The sequence below is a fragment of the Bos mutus genome, chromosome 13, assembly GCF_027580195.1.
Source record: "Bos mutus isolate GX-2022 chromosome 13, NWIPB_WYAK_1.1, whole genome shotgun sequence".
In the NCBI taxonomy this organism is placed as follows: Eukaryota; Metazoa; Chordata; class Mammalia; order Artiodactyla; family Bovidae; genus Bos; species Bos mutus.
Window position 1 is genome coordinate 47,194,362 of NC_091629.1, and position 20,003 is coordinate 47,214,364.

The following is a 20,003-nucleotide window of genomic DNA, read 5'->3' on the forward strand; positions in this document are numbered from 1 at the left end:
TGCTGCAAATGGCATTATTTCATTATTTTTATGGCAGAGTAATATTCCTGTGTGTGTGTGTGTGTGTACACACCACATCTTCAGCCATTCCTCCATCAAGGAATGAGACATTTAGGGTGCTTCCATGTCTTGACTATTGTAAATAGTGCTGCAATGAACACTGGGATGCACTTATCTTTTTGGATTATGTTTTTTTTCCAGATACATGCCCACAAGTAGGATTGCTGGATCATATGATAGTTCTATTGGAGAAGGCAATGGCACCCCACTCCAGTACTCTTGCCTGGAAAACCCCATGGGCGGAGGAGCCTGGTAGGCTGCAGTCCATGGGGTCACAAAGAGTCGGACACGACTGAGCGACTTCACTTTCACTTTTCATTTTCATGCATTGGAGAAGGAAATGGCAACCCACTCCAGTGTTCTTGCCTGGAGACTCCCAGGGACGGGGGAGCCTGGTAGGCTGCCGTCATGGGATCACACAGAGTCGGACACAACTGAAGCGACTTAATACCTAGTTTTTTAAGGAACCTCCATACTGTTCTCCATAGTAGTTACACCAATTTCCATTCCCATCAACAGTTTAGGAGGGTTCTCTCTTCTCCACACTCTCTTCAAGATTCACTGTTTGAAGACTTTTTGATGATGGCCATTCTGACTAGTGTAAGGCGATACCTCATTGTAGTTTCCCTCTGCATTTCTCTAATAATTAGCGATGTTTGAGCATCTTTTTATATGCTTTCTGGCCATTTGTATGTCCTCTTTGGAGAAATGTCTATTTATGTATTCTGCCCATTTTCTGACTAGGCTGTTTGTTTTTTGATACTGAGCTGCACAAGCTGTTTGTCCATTTTGGAGATTAATCCCCTCTTGGCCGCTTCATTTGCAAATATTTTCTTCCATCCTGTGGGTTGCCTTTTTGTTTTGTTTATGGTTTCCTTTGCTGTGCAAAGGCTTTTAAGTTTAACTAGGTCTCATCTGTTTATTTTTTATTTTCATTACTCTAGGAGGTAGATCCAAAAAGTAGTGCTGTGGGAATTCCCTGGCAGTCCAGTGGTTAGAACTTGGTGCTTCACTGCAACAGCCCAGGTTCAACCCCTGACTGAGAAACTAAGATCCTGCAGGCCAAGCAGTATGCAAAAAAATATATATATATTGCTGTAATTTATATCACAGAGTGTTCTGCCTATGTTTCCCTCTGTAAGTTTTATAGTATCTGGTCTTACATTTAGATCTTTAATCCATTTTTAGTTTATTTTTATGTATGGTGTTAGAGAATGTTCTAATTTCATTTTTTTATATTAGTTGGTGCAAAAGTAACTGCAGTTTTTGAATTTGCTGTCTGACATGAATACATTCTGTATAAATGTAGATGTTACAAATAATTCTAATGTGCATTTCTTGCTTTATGTTTTTTTTGGGCTAATGATTTATTATATTTTTTATTTTTATTTTTTATTTTTTAGACTTAAAAAGTTTATATTTATATAAGTTTATATATAAAAATTTTATATTTTAAAAATATAAAAATATATTTTTAAATAAATTTTTAAATTTAAAAATTTAAATAAATTTTAAATAAATTTAATTTTTTAATATATTTTTATTTTAAATTTTTATATTATATAAAAATTTTATTTATATAAAAGTTTATATTTATTTTAGACTATGGAAATGATGTTAGACCAAAAAACCAATTCAAGCAATTCTCTTATTTGAGTTCAAAATGGCTCATAAAGCAGCAGAGACAACTCACAACATCAACAACGCATTTGGCACAGGAACTGCTAACAAATGTACAAAGGAGTGGTGGTTATGAAGTTCTGCAGAGGCGATGAGAGCCTTGAAGATGAGAAGCATAGTGGATGGCTATCAGAAGTTGACAACGACAACTTAGAGAAATCATCGAAGCTGATCCTCTTACAACTTCATGAGAAGTTGCTGAGGAACTCAGCACTGACCAGTCTATGGTTATTCAGCATTTGAAATCGGAAAGGTGAAAAAGTTCGACAGGTGGGTGCTTCATGAGCTGACCTGAAATTAAAAAACCATTGTTCTGAAGTGTTGTCTTCTCTTATTCTACACAACAATGCCGAACCATTTCTTGATCAGACTGTGATATGTGACAAAAAGTGGATCGTATACAAGAGATGACCAGCTCAGTGGCTGGATCAAAAGGAAGCTCCAAAGCACTTCCCCAAGCCAAACTTGCACCCAAAAAAGTCATGGTCACTGTTTGGTGGTCTGCTGCCAGTCTGATTCACTACAACTTTCTGAAGCCCAGCAAAATCATTACATCTGAGAAGTATGCTCAGCACACTGATGAGATGCACCAAAAACTGCAATGCCTACAGCCGGTATTGGTCAACAGAATGGGCCTGCTTCTTCTCCACAAGAAAACCTAACTGCATACGAGACAACTAACACTTCAAAAGTTGTGCTACAAAGTTTTGCCTAATCTGCCATATTCATGTGACCTCTCGCCAACCAACTACCACTTCTTCAAGCATCCTGACAACTTTGCAGAGAAAACATTTCCAAAACCAACAGGAGGCAGAAAATGCTTTCCAAGAGTTCATCGAATCCTAAAGCATGGATTTTTATGCTATAGGAACAAAGAAACACCTTGTTGGCAAGAATGTGTTGACTGTAATGGTTCCTAATAAATATGTATCTGAGTGCAGCTATGATTTAAAATTCAGTTCATTATACTAACATATAGTTGTCCAATACTCCCAGAACCATTTATTGAAGAAATTGTCTTTTCTCCACTGTATATTCTTGCCTCCTTTGTCATACATTAACTGACAAAAGGTGTGTGGGTCTATTTTGGAGTTTTCTGTTCTGTTCCATTGATCTATTATTTCTGTTTTTGTGCCAGTACCATACTGTTTTGATGACTATAACTTTGTAGTATGGTCTAAAGCCAGGGAGCCTGATTCCTCCAGCTCTGTTTTTCTTTCTCAGGATTGCTTTGGCTATTCGGGGTCTTTCTGTTTCCAAATAAATTTAAAACTATTTGTTCTAGTTCTGTGAAAAATGTCATTGGTAATTTGATAGATTGCACTTTTGATAAGGACTGCACTGAATCTGTAGATCGCCTTGGGTAGTACAGTTGTTTTGACAATACTATTCTTCCAATCTAAGAACATGGTGTATCTTTCCAACTGTTAGTATCACTTCAACTTCTTTCATCAATGTTTTATGCTTTTCAGAGTACAGGTCTTTTGCCTCCTTATGTAGGTTTATTCCTGGGTATTTTCCTCTTTTCAATACAGTGGTAAATGAAATTGTTTCATTTCTCTTTCTGATCTTTTTGTTCTTAGTGTATACAAATGCAAGAGATTTCTGTATATTAATTCTGTATCCTGAAACTTCACTGAATTCACTGATAAGCTCTAGTAGTTTTCTGGTAGCATCTTTAGGATTTTTAATATATAGTATCATGTCATCTGCAAACAGTGACAGTTTTACTTCTTCTTTTCCAATCTGGATTTCTTCTTTTTCCATCTCTGATTGCCACAGCTAGGACTTTCAAAACTATGTCAAATAAAAGTGTTTTGTTCCTGATCTTAGAGGAAATGCTTTCAGCTTTTCACTCTTGAGTATGATATTAGTTCTGGGTTTGTCATATATGGCCTTTGTTATGTTGAGGAAGGTTCTCTCTATGCCCACTTTCTGGAGAGTTTTTATCGTAATAGTTGTTTCAGTTTTGTCAAAAGCTTTTTTTCCACATCTATTGACATAATATGGTTTTTACTCTTCAATTTGTGTGGTGTTTCACACTGATTTGCAGATATTGAAAAATCCTTGCATCCCTGGGATAAATCCGATTTGATCATGGTATATGATCCTTTCAATGTATTACTGGATTCTGTTTGCTCTTATTTTATTGATGATTTCTGCATCTATGTTTGTCAGTGATATTGGCCTATAATTTTCTTTTCTGGTGGTGTCTTTTCTTCTCTGGTTTTGATATCAGGGTGATGGTGGCCTCATAGAATGAGTTTGGGCACATTCCTTCCTCTGCAATTTTTGCACTAGTTTCAGAAGGGTAGGTGTTAATTCTTCTCTTAAATGTGTGATAAAATTCATCTGTGGAGCCATCTGGTCCTGGACTTTAGTTGGAAGTTTTTTAATCTCAGTTCAATTTCACTACTTATGACTGGTCTGTTTATATTTTCTTTCTTTCTGGTTCAGTCTTGGAAGATTTTACCTTTCTAAGAATGTGTCCATTTCTTCTAGGCTGTCCATTTTACTGGTATACAGTTGCTTAAAGAAATCTCTTATGATCCTTTCTATCTCTGTGGTGTCAGCTGTAACTTCTCCTTTTCATTTCTAATTTTTTTTAATGAGCTCTTTCCCTTTTTTCCTTGATAAGTCTGGTTAAAGGTTTATCAATTTTGTTTATCTTTTCAAAGAATCAGCTTTTAGTTTCATTGGTCCTTTCTATTGCTTTCTTTGTCTCTATTTCATTTATTTCTGCTCTGATCTTTATGATTTCTTTCTTTCTAACTTTGGGTTTTGTTTGTTCTTCTTTCTCTAGCTGCTTTTGATATAAGGTTAGGTTATTTCATTGAGATTTTTCTTATTTCTTGAGATAAGATTGTATTGCTACAAACTCCCCTCTTAGAATTGCTTTCACGACGTCCCACAGATTTTGGATCATCATGTTTTCATTTTCTTTTGTCTCTAGGAATTTTCTGATTTCCTCTTTGATTTCTTTGGTGATCCACTGGTTGTTTAGTAACATTGTTTAGCCTCCACATGTTTGGGTTTTTTACAATTTTTTTCTTGTAGCTGATTTCTAATTTCATAGAGTTGTGGCTGAAAAAGATGCTTGATATGATTTCAATTTTCTTAAATTTACTGAGGTTTGCTTTGTGGCCCAGCATGTGATCTATCATGCAGAATGTTTTGAGTACCTCATACAAACATATACTTTTGAAATGAAACACAACATTCCAACACACTTTAATTATCTTAATAATCCAATAAGGTGAGTACTATTAGTTCCACATTATAGAAGAGGAAACTACAGCCCAGAGAACGTCCACACTATCCTGTCCCATCCAAATGGAAGTTTTAGTGAAGAACACATTAATTAGAAATTTGTAAAACAATGTAGACACTGTCAACAGATCTAAAAAACTACAGAGTAAAGGGGTATCCAACAAGGACCTACTGTATAGCACACAGAACTCTGCTCAATGTCCTTGGCAGCCTAGATGGGATGGGTTCGAGGGAGAACACATATATATATACACATACGGCTGAATCCTTCACTGTTCACCAGAAACTACCACAACACTGTTAACTGGCCCCAGTACAAAACAGAAGTTTAAAAAAAAAGATATCAATTGCTCCAAAATCAGAACTAATTTAGACCATAACTTTGCTGCTAACGAGCAGAAACAAGGTCTCTCTCATGTTCAGAAACATAAAAACTCTAGAAAAGGAATCTCTTTAGATTGAGGCCACAAGCTAATTCATATCTCTGAGTATTTCTAGCAAGACCAAGATATTTGGTCAGAAAGAAGTAAGAGAAAGAGAGAAATGAAGAACAGTAAAAGAAGTGTTGAAGGCGACACCATGTACTTCCACAAGTGTTGCCTGTATCCAACCAAAAAGACTGGGGGTCACTGGTGAAGTAACATGCCCAGCAAAATATGTTTCTTAAATGTACCTGGGATAGATTCTCTGATATGATGAATTAATTCCACATAAGCTTCTCTTGAATACCTGCAATAAAAAAACAAAAAGAAAAAGCTCAAATGAACCAATCTTCTTTAAATGAATGCTATAAGAAGATAATACTATGAATTACTTCACATAATCACTTTACATTCACACAGGACAGTACAAGAGTAAGTTAAAATATTCTAAAGAGCCCTTCAGATCCAAATCCTGTACTGTAACCTAATCCAGAGCCTATAAAATTTTAATTCAAGAATGCAATTTTAAATAGCCATTTTTATGTAACTAAGAAATGAAGACAAATTAATACTTAATATTTCTAAGATTCTTTGCCAATGTGGAATATAAGTGGAATATAAGGTAAATCACTAGTTCTATACAGTGTCATCTGTCACTTTCTCCTTTCAGTCTTATCTTTGCTATACTATTTCCAGAGTAAGTAAACACACAGAAGCTATAAAGATTAAAAGTCTCAGTGTGCCACACAGTAGGTGCTTAATGAGACACATGTTAAACAAATGAGTGATCCAATCCTCAGTCTATACTTATAGAATGAACAAAGCAAGTTATAAAGTCCATCAGTTTACTCATGTGATAAATCTTTACTGAGCAGCTACCATGTGCCACACACTATCCTAGGTTCTTAGACACTGCTTGGTCCTTAAACATGGATTGGTATGGAACACCCCTCCCCAAGCAAATCTGACCCCCTCCGCATGGCCTCCAATACACGGCTGCTTCCACTCTGGGCTGGTAGGTGGATCTGTTTACAGATGTTGTCCCTCTCACGAATCAGTTGCAGAACCTGGTCAAATATAACACACTAAAGGTCATCAAAATCTCACCAAAGAATCACAGAAAGGAATACCACTCCCACTGTTTCTCCACCAAGGTTAATTTTTAAGAATTAAGAGGCTGACAAAACCAAATATATAAACCACCCAAATTCTTTACTTTTGCTCAAGCCTTGTTCCGTCTGTCCCAGACATTTCACCTGATGGTATCTCTCTACTTTTACTACTTTTAAAGAGTGAAGAAAGCAAGCAGAGGTCAGATTCAGGTCACGAGGCTATACAAGGACAGTGCCAACACAGATCAGAAAGGAAAAACAGCATTTGTCTCACCTAGCTTATAAACTAATTAGCCCCTTTAAAAGATACAATCAAGAAACTAAAACCAGGAGAAAATACTTGAAAAAATGTATTGACAAATGATTCTTACCAAGAGTACATAAAGAACGTTCACAACTCAATAAGACAAATATTTCAGAGGGGAAAAAGTAGGGGTGGGGCCAAAAGACAGACATTTCACCAAAACAAAAAACTTTCCCAACAACGCAAAGCAGGCAGTGATTATTAACCATTTTACAAATGAAGATGACAAGTTGAAAAGGTCATCTCTACTGGTAAAGAGTTAGTGACAGACAGGGAAGCCTGGCGTGCTGCCGTTCATGGGGCTGCAAAGACTCGGACAAGACAGCAACTGAACTGAACTGAACTGAACTGGTAAGGCAGTGGAAGAGCCAGGACTGAACTCAGCTCTGTCTGAGGCCAAAGTCTAAACTGTTTGCTGCTGCATCACATTGCCTCCCTACCTGCCCTCCCCTTACCATCTTGTAATAAAACCTCTCTGCACAGCCCTCACGGTCCACTGATGGCCTCACTATCGATCCTACACCTTCCTCCACCTTGGTGGACTTCAAATCTTTCCATAAGGGGGTAGATTCAGAGGGCAACACAGTAACACACCTCAGGATCCCCCGACCTCTGAGGACAGATGCCTCTGCCACACCCTACTGGCTCCAACCTCTGGCATTCTTAGGGACACTGATGTCAATCTGGCACAGTAAACTATCAATACTCACCTCATCAGGGAAGTCCTTAGGGTGGGGAGAGGTGAAACGAATCCTCATTTCGGGATCTATTCTGGACACCTGATCCAGAAGATGAGCAAAACGAAGGCCTCCCTGCTTGGCTTTATAGTTGGTGGAAAAGCCACGGCTGAGGTTGGTGGACACTGCATTGTTGAACTGGACCTCTGAATTGTCCCGAAAACTATTAACATTCTGACCAAGGAGTGTCACTTCTTTCAGCCCCTGAAAAAGGAAATATAAATATATTGGAAGCAATTTTAAAACTTGTATGGCAGCGTTATGCCAAATCTCCAACTAAAATTAGCTAAACCTGCCAAGAGTCATCCATAAATATACTCCCTCTTTAACTCAATAATTTCATCTTGGGCATCGTGTCCAAAGAACTGAACTTCAGGATAAAACCATATGTAAAAATCTTCAAAGCATTTTTAAAAATAGCAAAAAAGCTGGATACAAACCCAATATTCAAAAATAACAGCTAATTTATAACACCAAAAATCAAATTATGATACCATTCTGTCCTTTGAATGTTATATAATCATTATCTATGCAGTACTGTTGCCAAAAATATTTAGTCTAAATCCAATCAAGCTTTTACACCTAACTTTCAGTTTACCACAATTCAGGGGAATATTTTAAATAACAACATGAGGAAACAAACAAATGGAGATATGTCTAATGCATCGTTTAAGACAAAAAACAAAAAAGTGAAAGGACTGTTTTAGGTTAAGAGAGATTGAAGGTATATTATATACAATCAAATGAAACTATATAAATCTTAATGGGATCTTGGCTTAAAAATAGAACAGTAATAAGACATTTTTGGATAATTAAGATATTTTGAATATGGGCTACATGTTAGAATATACTAGTTAACTGTTTCCTACTTATGATAATGGTATTATGGTTATGAAGGGAAAAATTCTTCCTTCTGAGAAGATGCATACTGACAGATGCAGGGCAAAAGGGCCTGATGACTACTACTTACTCTCAAATGGTTCAGAAAAAAGTATATTTATATATCTGCAGAGATAGGCAGATAAAAAACATACGACAAAATGTCAATAATCAGTTTATTAATCTTTCAACTTGTCTGTGTTTGAAAATCTACACTGTAAAATTTCAGAAAGTAAAAGAAAAATGGTTGCTATAAAGACTATTTTTTATTATTTTATTTTGACATAATTTCAAACTTACAGAAAAACTGAGATGGTATAAAAAACGCCCATAAACTATTTGCCCAGACTCAGTAATTGTTAACATTGTGCCTCATTTCTTTATCATTCACATTTACACATCTGTTCTCTCTACACACACATCAAGCCAGAGAATGGTGGAGCCCAAATTCAAAATCACTTCATTCATGCTCTCTCCATTCTACCGTACTCCCTCCTAAGGAAACCTCTCTGTGGATCTGCCTAAACTTTGTGGGCAGCAACCCAAGATGTATACCCAGGAATTTCTTTCTGGTCAGGTATGGTTCTAAACATGTACAGCTGAGAGACAGCACAGGCTGTAAAACTATAGAAAAGTTGTCCTCATCCTCCAACAAACACACTCACAGCCAAAAGGGCTGGAAGATTTCTCACCTGCTCAGAAAGCTTCCTCACTTCCTCCAGAATGGAGGCAACAGGCCGACTCCTCTCCCGGCCACGTGTGAAAGGAACGATGCAGTAGCTGCACATGTTGTCACAGCCTCGCATGATCGACCTGGGGAGGAAAGCGCCAGAACTCAGTAAAGGAGCAGGACGATCTGGTCCAACCCAAGGAGAAGGTCACAGCTCCCTTGGCATTTATCCTTTAGCTCTGAATTCTCTTGGCAACATGCTCACACAGGACCAATCTGAGATCTAAGAAGCAACAAAGCAGACATTTTTATCTTTAAAAACTATTAGTTGGGAGTTCCCTGGTGGCCTAGTGGTTAGGATTACAGGCTTTCACTGCCATGGCCTGGGTTCAATCCCTGCTCAGGGAACTGAGATCCCACAAGAAACATGACACGGCAAAAAAAAATTATTATCTGATAATCACAGGATGTAAACCAAACTGTAACTGTACTGTGGTTACCCCAGGGAAGCACAGCAGTGGAGGAAGGGGTACAGAGCTTGCACATTTGGACTTTCTACTGTTCATATTTACATATTTTTGAATTCCTTAAATCCAGACCAGAAAAAATAAATATTACCAAAGAGTACATAACGAGTAGAGACCTGGATTTAAAATGTAAGGTTCTGCATCTCTCACTCATTCCTGATCCAAATGCCAAGTATCTAAGCTACATCACTCTCTTTCATTTGTGTCCTATATATGAAAGCCTCAACTTATCTTAGGGAAACAATTATGGATAGCTATGTATTGAAGATGTTCACTGAAGAACTCGAATAAATATTAGCTATTAATTTTTTTATTAAGCATTCCAACAACAGAGTATTGGATAGCCATTAAAATGAGAGGTTGCAAACTTTTTCTGTAAAAAATCCAGATAGTAAATATTTTAGGTTTTATAAACCATACTAATACTGTAGTGGCAAAAGCAGTCACAGGCAATATGTAAACAAATGAGCATGACTGGATTACAATAAAACTTTATTTACAAGAACAGGCTATAAGCCTATTCGCCAATCTGTTACAGAAAATTTCCTAACAAATGTTCATCATTTTAAATAAGAAAACGTATAAAACCAAGTATATCAAGAGCCAATTTTTATGAATAAATACATACAAAGCATACACACGCAAACACAGAGGAAAGAACAGAATGATATACACCAAAATGATAATAGTGTTTATCATTAGGTGGTAAAACGTGTAAGTAATTCTTACTCACTTCTCTATGTTTTTCTATCTTTCCACATATTCTTCAACAAATATGAACTATTTTGTCATCAGATCTTTTAAGTTAAAAGATTAAGGGATGGACAAAAGGAGCAGTTAAGCCCAAAACATTTTCTTAAGTAGAAAAAGTAAGAGACGGGAGGGTAGAAAAGAGTCCATATAATATATATGAATGCATGTGCAAAGAATACTTCTGAAAGGATTATATAAGGAACTACAAACACGGCTGCCTCAGAGTTAGTCTAGGAGAGTGAGGATGAGAGTTCTGAGGAGTCTTACTATACCATTTTTTGTCTTTAGTTTTACTATGTGCATTATTTTTTAATGTAATAAAGGTAAGATGTTACTTTAAAAGTAAGGAAAGAGAAGCTGACTCCCCATCTCCTGGTCAGTGACTCACACGAAGGCAGAGGTAGCACTGGGGCTCGTCTGGACTGGCATGACGTCAGCATAGGTCTCATCCAGAGACAGCAGCACATTGGCAGCTTGCTGGCCTGACTCAGCAACAGCCAGCAATCGAGGAAGGTCCCTGTAGGCATCTGGGCCAGCCAAAATATCTACCATTTTCTCCCTGTTGAGGATCTCCTCCTTCAGTCTCTCAGCCATGCAGCCTGGGAGGGAAAACAAATACGCTGAGACCCGTTCCCAAATTCATCTGGTCTCACAACTTCTTTCCAGTACACATTCTCTCCAGGTGGATCAAAGGCGAAAGCATAGAAACTTCTCCAGGAATTTAGCATCACTCCTTAAATTTGCCCAACACTCTATACCTCTGGAACCTACGTATTTCTATATAAGAAAACCAGGAAAAGGGCTCTACAGCAATTCAATTACGTGCCTGACAAAAATTAAACCACCATCCAAAAACATTTCTAGACATGAACCACCTCTTTTTTCAATTGAAAATTACTTGGTACTATAAATAAAAACTATTTTGTGTCAAAAACTTATTTTTTTAAATAAAATTCACCTATATACAACTGCCCTTACACTCTTTTTCTTTCTTGTTGCCCATGTGTACGTGTGTGCTCAGTCGCTCAGTCGTGTTCAACTCAGTGACTCCATAGACTGTAGCCCACCAAGCTCCTCTGTCCATGGGATTCTCCAGGCAAGAATACTAGAGTGGGTTGTGATGCCCTCCTCCAGGGAATCCTCCCAACCCAGGGATCGAACCCACACCTCTTGTATCTCCTACACTGGTAGGTGAGTGCTTTACCCACCTGGGAACTCCTCCTATCACCTGTAATACTTATCAAAACCTGTAAAAAATGAGTTATCATCTATGCTGGCATCTTCCATAACCAAGAAAACCATTGCCATTAGTAAAAAAATAGAATTTGAAAGTCCATTTTCTTAATAATACCCTTTAAAAACATTTAAGAACAATTCTTGATTGTATAATCATGTTTATAGCAGCATCATTCACAATAGCCAAAGAGTGAAAGCAACCTATGTCCATAAACAGATGTCATACATACAATGGAATATTACTCAGCCTTAAAAAGGAAGGAAATTCTGATACATACTACCACCTGGATGAACTTTGAGGACATTGTGCTAAGCCAGTTACAAAAATACCGTATGATTCCATTTCTATGAAGTACCCAGAGCACTAAAATTCATCAAGGCAGAGAGCAGAATGGCAGTTGCCAGCAAGTGAACTGAGGGAGGAACGGGAGAGTCATTACCTAATTGGTATGGAGTTTCAGCTTGGGAAGAAGAAAAAGTTCTGGAAAGGGATGGTGGTAATGTGTGCACAACCATGTGACTATACTGTATACCACTGAACTAACTGTGCCTCTGGAAGAGGTTCAAAAGGTAAACCTTTTTATGTTACATATACTTTACTACAATTTAAAAAACAAACTATTTTGGAGATTTCTAACACTCCAAACAGATATATGTAAGTCCTATGATGAAGGAACTGAAATGGAACAAAACATCCTAGCTAATCCGTCCATCTTTCTGCTTCACTTAGTACATTAATCTGTGTAAAAGAATAAGCTCCAACCTTTGTTTTGATCCATCATCAAGAGGACTTAACTATTCCACAATGGACACAATCTATTTTTAAGGTTAAATACATTGACTAAATTCTGGGACCACAAAGGTACCGAATATTTATTTTTGAAATATGCCTCCCAGCTCTCTAGATCAGAGCTGCCCAATAGAACTGTCTAAAGATGAAGGAAATGTGCTTTATCTATGCTGTTCAAACTGGCAGCTACTAGTCAAGTGTGACTAATAAGCAGTCAATATGTGGCTAGTGAGACTGAAGAAATGCATTTTTAATATTATTTAAGTGTAATTAAATTTAAATGACCACATGTGACTAGTGGCTATCATATTGGTCAGTGCATAGCTGGATCTTCACTTGGGCATGTTTTAGGAGTCAAGATGAAAGAGATCTACCTGATAAATTCAAACTGTCCCTTCAGACTCCAAACTCTCTCCTATCCATTACTCTGTGCTACCACAAGCCACATTAGACTAGGAAGGACAGATCACTTGCTGAGTACCTGTTATTTTCCAGGCACTAAGAAAAGCCCTTTTATGAGCTTCATCTCATTTAATTCTATAGCTTCTGACATTAAGTACAAGGGCTGAATGGGATGTATAAGACTGAGAATCTAGCATCTAAGGGAAACTCTAGCGTATGAAGCTACACAGTGCCCAAGTCTCAAAAAGCTCACAAAACCTGCAAATTACCAGATACCTAGAATCCCAATCCTCAGAGGCACTCGGGAGCGGAGACGTTTGGACTTCAGGGATTTGAGTTGATGTAAACGATTCCAGATGGTCTGTTCAGCCTTCTCCCTACAAAGATCAAAAAAGGTAGACCTGAACCTGAAAATCAACTACAGAGCAACCTAAAAGAGCATGACAACGGGAGGAATGGGAATTCCCTGGTGGTCCAGGGGCCAGGACTCCAAGCTTTCACTGCCGAGGGCACAGGTTTGATCCCTGGTCAGGAGCTAACATTTCACAAACAGTGCAGCCAAATCCATTCCTAAGATGAGTCCTCCCTACACATCTGCGAATCCTGACGAGCCTTTAAGCCAAACTTAAAAACAACCTATTTCACAAAGACTTCCCAAACTCTCCTTGATTGGAGAGTTTGTTCTCCTATCACTTTAACTATTCTTTTCCCTGTACTCAGCAATTTCTCCTTTTTACTGTTTTTTTTTTAGCTAGTGCTTTCTGCCAGATGTTAGAGCTGTTTGCGTATCTGTCTTAGTTCCCATATCAGACTAAGTTCTGTAAAGTCGGGCTCCATGGAGGAAAGGTTCATTTCTGAATCTCCCAAAGCGCCTAGTTCAATGTCCTGCAAGACTCTCAGAAAAAAATGCTGGATTGACTGATTATACAGCCAGCTGAGGAAACAACACTAACATGCCATGTACACAGGAACAAAGTAATAAGCAGGGTATGTTCACTTGTGATGGATGCCACCCATCTCTGTCAGAAGAACTCTGTCCCTAGCCACTGACTGGACCTAGCCCTTATGATGTGAGGTACAGCATAAACATGTGCAAGAAAAACCCCAGGAAATGTTGGGCGACTCAGCACACTCTCGGTTTCCTCATCGATAAAATGAGTTCAATAACAGCACCTACTTCAGAGGGTTGTCATGAGAATCAGTCAGTGCACATACAGTGCTCAGCACAGGACCTGACGCAAGGTATACGCTCAGCAAATGCTGACATTCTATCAGTAATATATTCACTTGGAAAACTGCAAACCTGCTGCCTCATCTCCACGGGTTGGGTCACCCTGGCACTGCTGGCTCTGGCATTTTACACAAGATTTATTCACTCTCTAGGTAAAGAATAAATTCCCACCTGATAGAACATGTGACGAGGAGAATCACATCAGCCTGGGTAGAGAGCAAGGAAAAAAGGAAAATTATGATCTTTAAAATCAGCCTTGTAGAATCACTGCCCACAGTCCATTATTTTCCCCCAGATTATGGTGAAACACACATAACATAAAATTCACCATTTTAACCATTTTTAAGTATACAGTGCAGTAGCATTATGTACACTCACACTGTTGTTCAACCATCACTACCATCAACCTCCAGAACTATTTCACCTTCCCCAACTAAAACCAATAGGCATTAAACACTAACTCCCCATTTGCCTTCTCCTCGCAGCCCATTTTCAACCTAGTTCCTTGCCTGAGGTGAGCACCACCATAAAAGTTTCAAAAATAACTGCAACAGAAGTACACCTCAGTCCCATACTCCTCACTTCCCTCAAAGGAACTCATTCTCACAAGGCCACAGCCTGTTCCTGAAACTCCACCTAAGAACCAGCACAAATGCAGAATCTCGCCCAGGCCCAGGAAACAGGGAAAAAGGGAAATGTGTATACCTCCTGAAGGTTACTGGTCCGCAGGTAGCCACTCTTCTGTAAGATGGACCAGGCTATCTCTGTGTCATTCACATTCATCTGGCAGCCATAGGTCTCAAGGTAGACTGCAACGAGAGGGCAATTCCACAGGTAAGAAGACAAAAAGGGACCACATGTCTCAAAAGGCTGCCTCCCCAAACGCCCCAGAAACACCTGAGGCACCTGGTTAGTCGCTTAAGTCCCCTGATGCCTCAATTCAGAGACACCATTAATTGCCAGATGTACCCCCAAACTATTAATAATGAAGCCTTTCAGAACAAAAGAAATACTTCATTATATACACACACCAACTATAAGTCAGATCATTTAAAAGTGGGGAAAACATGCTCTTAAGACTCAGGAAATAGAGTTATACAGAATGAGGTTCTCCAGCCTCTAGAGATAACAGTGGTGGCTAGAGGGTCAATAAAGCCACAAAATAAAAATGAGGCAACTTCCTAAAGTAACTCCAAACATATCAAAGGAAAGTAAGTATGGCTAACATGACATAAAACACATCTGCACAAAGTTTTAAGAACATCAATTTCACACCCAAGCAAACCCTTTCAAACTAAATCCCTCTATCAATCCCTATCCCACCAACACACTTAATCCACAAACCCAAATAAATTCTAAATGGAGCTAAGAGCTAAAGGACAATCACATGAAAACCAATAGAAAATAGCAGTAATTTTTTAAAAAATAAACAATCAGGAAATTTTCTAAACGTTCCTTGGCTCCCTTTCTTTGTCTAAAAAGAGAAAACACCAAACTTATGTCAGCGAGAGACAGAAGGGAATAACAAATTTTAAAGGACTACAAAAATCTGAGAAGTCGTGAGGTATACAGGCTCCTCGATTTACCAATTCAATGCCTAGACATTTACTCTAGAAAAAAAATTTTGAAGAAGCAAAACTATCTCTATACGTGTGAATATGTGTATCTGTGTGTGTATACATACAAAAGCACTTTTAATAGTGTTATTTATAATATAAAAATTTGTGAAACAACCCAATGTTCCAACAATTGGAAAACATCATGGTACAGCATGTGGTATTTTGCAACAACTTTTTAATTTAATTATGAAGACTGGTATTTGGAGGAATATTAAATGAAAATAGCATATTACAAATAATTTGCACCATATGAATGCAACCAAATCATTAAGAGTTATAAACGGAAGCTTTTTTTTGAAACAGTGCAAAAGGGGAGAGGTCTGGTTGTCTCTTGATGTCTTTTGAAATGTTAACACATTTTAACTGAGTGCATTATGTTTTCTAAGAAAACCTCTGCATAAGCATAATGATTTTCTATAGTACCAATTGCAAAACCTGCCTTGTAACTTAGGATGATCTAAAACTCAGAACAGAGATTGCAGGGTTTCCAAAGGTAACCAAAGAGAGGACTCCCCAGGACTTCCACCCGCAATTTGCGTGTATCAGAACTGTTAAGTTTCTTTATATTATTGCTGCTTGGTAGAGGCTGATGATTCCATAACTTAGCAGCCTTTCTACTCTGTTAACCCAACCTTCTACTGAGTTAACCCCGTTAACTCCAAAGCCAGGTCTATAAAAGATCGGTTAAGACTCAGGCCATGAGCACTGAAAGGGAGTAAAGCAGGAAGTCCAAAGAGAAGTAAAGTTAAACCAACCTCTTCTCTGCCTTCCTAAAAGTTCATCCACCGTGAGATACGGGGGTGGGTCCTCCACTTCTGAAGAGGACGGTTGCTCTGGAGGAACTGAAGCACTTCTTAAAAAATCCTGAAACGTCGGTCCAGTGGCCAGCCTGGAGCTGAAATCCTTCCAAACTCCATCCTCCTGCTGCCTCTGTGGACTGGGACATGCAAAGCTGGGGACACTGCTGTGTGCCCTGCAGGTCCTGAGCAGCAGCCAGGACACAGAGGCCAAGGGCCCCCGCCTCAGACACCTCCGGGCTCGGAGAACACACTGAAAAGGATGCATGGCACTGAAGGAGCCCACAGTCTGCAAGCGGATGACAGACATCGCTAAAATTATTGAGCACTATTCACAGGGCACTGCTCTAAGCATTTGACATATATTAATACATTTAATCTCATAAAAACCCAAGAACGTACTCTTAATAATACTGTCCTCTTAATAATATTTTAAACGTGGAAAAACTGAAGCAACTTGACAAATATCATAAAAAGTGCTAGAGATGAGATGCAAATTCAGGCGGTCTATTTTCAAAAATAGACTCACTCAATACTCTGTAATGATCTATATGGGAAAAGAATTTTAAAAAGAGAGCATATATGTACATGTATAACTGATTCACTTTGCTCTATACCTGAAACTAACACAACATTGTAAATCAACTATATTCCAATAAAAATTAAGAGGAGTGACAGAGATGAAATGAGAAGCCTTGACAAAATAACAAAGTAGCACCTTGAGCCAGGAACAGTTCCAAGGACTTTAAGTGATTAATTCTTTAAATCTTTACAGCAATCTTGAGTAACACAGGCAACAGACACTATTATTATCCCCATTCAGAGAGGAGGAAATAGACACAGAGAGGGTGAAGGACTTACCTAAGCTCCCACAGCCAATAAGCAGCAGGTGGGGATCCAAATAAAGGTCTGAATTAACATAAAGCTGAAGCTGAAGCTCCAGTATTTTGGTCATCTGATGAGAACAGACAACTCATTGCAAAAAGTCTCTGATGCTGGGAAGGACCAAGGGAAGAAGGAGAAAAGGGTGTCAGAGGATGAGATGGCTGGATGGCACCACCAATCCAATGAACATGAACTTGGGCAAACTCCAGGAGCTGGTGAGGGACAGGGAGGCCTGGCATGCTGTAGTCCGTGTGGTCGCAAAGAGTCTGACATAAATGCCACTGAACAACGACAATTACTACAAAGACTGTGCCCCTAACCACCCTGATACACTGCCTCCCCACATTGTGAAAACTACTTAGCATCTTCCTCTGTCTTCCTTCAAAAGGAAAGTATCTGACATGGGGGCACCATAGGCCTGATCAGTGACTCCTTCTACCCTCCAAGAGTTTCACATTACTGCCTTCAAACTTCCCACCCAGACCCTCTCACACATGGCTGGGAGGCATAGAAGATGGCACAACCTTTACAGTGACCATTTTGCCACCTTCCATCAAAATCACAAACATAACAATTCCTAGATAATTAATAAGGACCTACTGTATAGCACAGGGAACTCCACTCAATATTCTGTAATGATCTACATGGGAAAAGAAATTTAAAAAGAGAGCATATATGTACATGTATAACTGATTCACTTTGCTCTATACCTGAAACTAACACAACATTGTAAATCAACTATATTCCAGTAAAAATTAAGAAAACACACACACAAACCTTTGACCAAGCAGTTCCATTCCTAGGTATTTATCCTACAGATAGACTCTTGCGTATACAAAATAACCTATGCCTAAGGATACTTGATGCAGCGGTGTTTCTAACAGCAAAGAAGTGGAAAAGATCTAAACGTCATCAACAGGGGACTTTTATATAAGTCATAGCACATCCATACAATGGAATAAGATGCAACTGTTAGAAAGCGAGGTTGAATGACAAAAGCAGGGAAGTAAAGTGCTATACTAGATACAGTAGGCCATCCACAGATCCGTGTAGGAAAGAAAGCATGAAAATTCAGGTACATATTTGTAATGCACACAGTATCTCGAGAAAGAGTGAGAAACAGTGGGTGCCTGATCTTCACTAGCTTCTAAGCTTTTACACGTGCTGTCTTCTCTGGATGTTACATCTTATCTCGACTGACTTAACCATCTCCTACACTACTTTTAGTTTACTTCCTCTTGGACGCCTTTCCAGGCCATCACAGCCAAAGTCTAGAGGTCCTCCTCTGGGTTCCCAAACACTTCTCACTATCACAAGACTCATCACACCTTGCTGTTAATTGCTGCTTATCCCTTATAAGCCAGAGGTCCCTGAAAGCAGGAAACAAATCTCATTCATTTCTACATCCTTGGTATCTCCCATTCTAGTAACATGGCAGGTGCTGTACATGTAAAATGAGACAGACGGGGCTTGTTAATTCTCCAATCTGATCACCTAATGTACATGCTACCAGCACTTAGGAGCAATGCCAACCTACTTTCAAGTGACAGAGAACAGCAGACTTTCAGTGTGAGCTTTAAAGTTACCTGTTTCTGCCCCTTACTTGTGTGACCCTGGGCAAGTCAAATACCTATCTGAGTCACCAATTCCACCTCTGTTGAGAATTAATGATATCAAAACCTAACTTTGCATACAGTAAGTCTTCAGTAACCGCACCTTCTGCAGCCCACACCTCCTTTGTTGGTGGATATTGTTGTTGTTGTTCAGTGTCTGACTCTTTGAAATACCACGGACTGCAGCAAGGCCACTTCCCTGATGGTGGATATAGAACATTGTGATTAAGGTCTTAAGAGTAAGCGTCTGACCCAACTGCTTCACCAGGTAACTTCGGGCACCTGGAATCAAAGTTTTGGGACCTTCCATTTCCTCATATGTAAATGGGAATAACAGTACCTATTACAGCATCTATCTCCATGTCTTTTGTGAGGATGAAATGTGGTAATACAAATAAAATGCTTACATAGCACAATGTAGGCGCCTCTGTGCGGCGCTACATTAATTTGTAGTTGACAAAAACGATGTCGACGATTTCGATAGCCTCTTGTCAACATAAGCTAACAATCAAGCATCCCAAACCTTTTACTGGGTGATTACAACGTGATAGGCGGTGCTAGGCGCTTTCCACGGATTACCGTATTCGATCTTCACAGCAAATGTGAGGCAGGTTCTATCACCCCCACTTTTTCACAGGTGACAAAGCTAAGGTTCAAGGGGAAGAGAGGTGACTTGTCCAAGGTCACAAACGAATAGGCAGCGAAGCTAGGGTGAGAATACTCAAGAGTCTGACTCTAGGATCCGCGCCATAACCACCGCCCCATTCTCCCCTTGGACACTGCGCATTCCCGGGGCACCGTGGTCCCTCTAGACCCAGTCATGGGCCACAGGCGAGGGCGCAGGCCACCTTAAACGCACGCCGCTCACCTTCCGCAGCCCGACAACCCAGCTTCCAGCCGCGGATTGTCCTCTGGATCAGCAAGCTCCCGGCTAGTCCGTCTGCGGCTGCGCGCGCATACACGCAACTTCCGTTCCGCCGCAATTTCGGTCCAGGGTGTTCCGTCCGGCAGAAGTG

At 39.2% G+C, this 20,003-nt stretch overlaps 1 protein-coding gene across 3 annotated transcripts in view; it reads right to left on the reverse strand.

The window, feature by feature from the left end:
• The window catches only part of CDK5RAP1 (CDK5 regulatory subunit associated protein 1), a 61,649-nt gene extending 41,678 nt beyond the window's left edge, over window positions 1-19,971 (reverse strand). Inside the window, exons 1-11 of one of the 3 annotated variants that reach the window (XM_070381588.1) lie at window positions 19,856-19,971; window positions 17,351-17,484; window positions 16,448-16,778; window positions 14,779-14,882; window positions 14,245-14,279; window positions 13,119-13,219; window positions 10,803-11,013; window positions 9,157-9,277; window positions 7,559-7,789; window positions 6,402-6,499; window positions 5,684-5,739 (exon numbers count right to left, since the gene is read on the reverse strand). In XM_070381588.1, coding sequence (XP_070237689.1) covers window positions 5,684-5,739; window positions 6,402-6,499; window positions 7,559-7,789; window positions 9,157-9,277; window positions 10,803-11,013; window positions 13,119-13,219; window positions 14,245-14,279; window positions 14,779-14,882; window positions 16,448-16,757 — 1,267 coding nt within the window. In that variant the 5' untranslated portion in view covers window positions 16,758-16,778; window positions 17,351-17,484; window positions 19,856-19,971. The remainder of the gene's footprint in view (window positions 1-5,683; window positions 5,740-6,401; window positions 6,500-7,558; window positions 7,790-9,156; window positions 9,278-10,802; window positions 11,014-13,118; window positions 13,220-14,244; window positions 14,280-14,778; window positions 14,883-16,447; window positions 16,779-17,350; window positions 17,485-19,855) is intronic. The other 2 variants (XM_005896921.3, XM_070381589.1) reach the window with 2 other exon arrangements.
• Window positions 19,972-20,003: the final 32 nt, after the last annotated feature.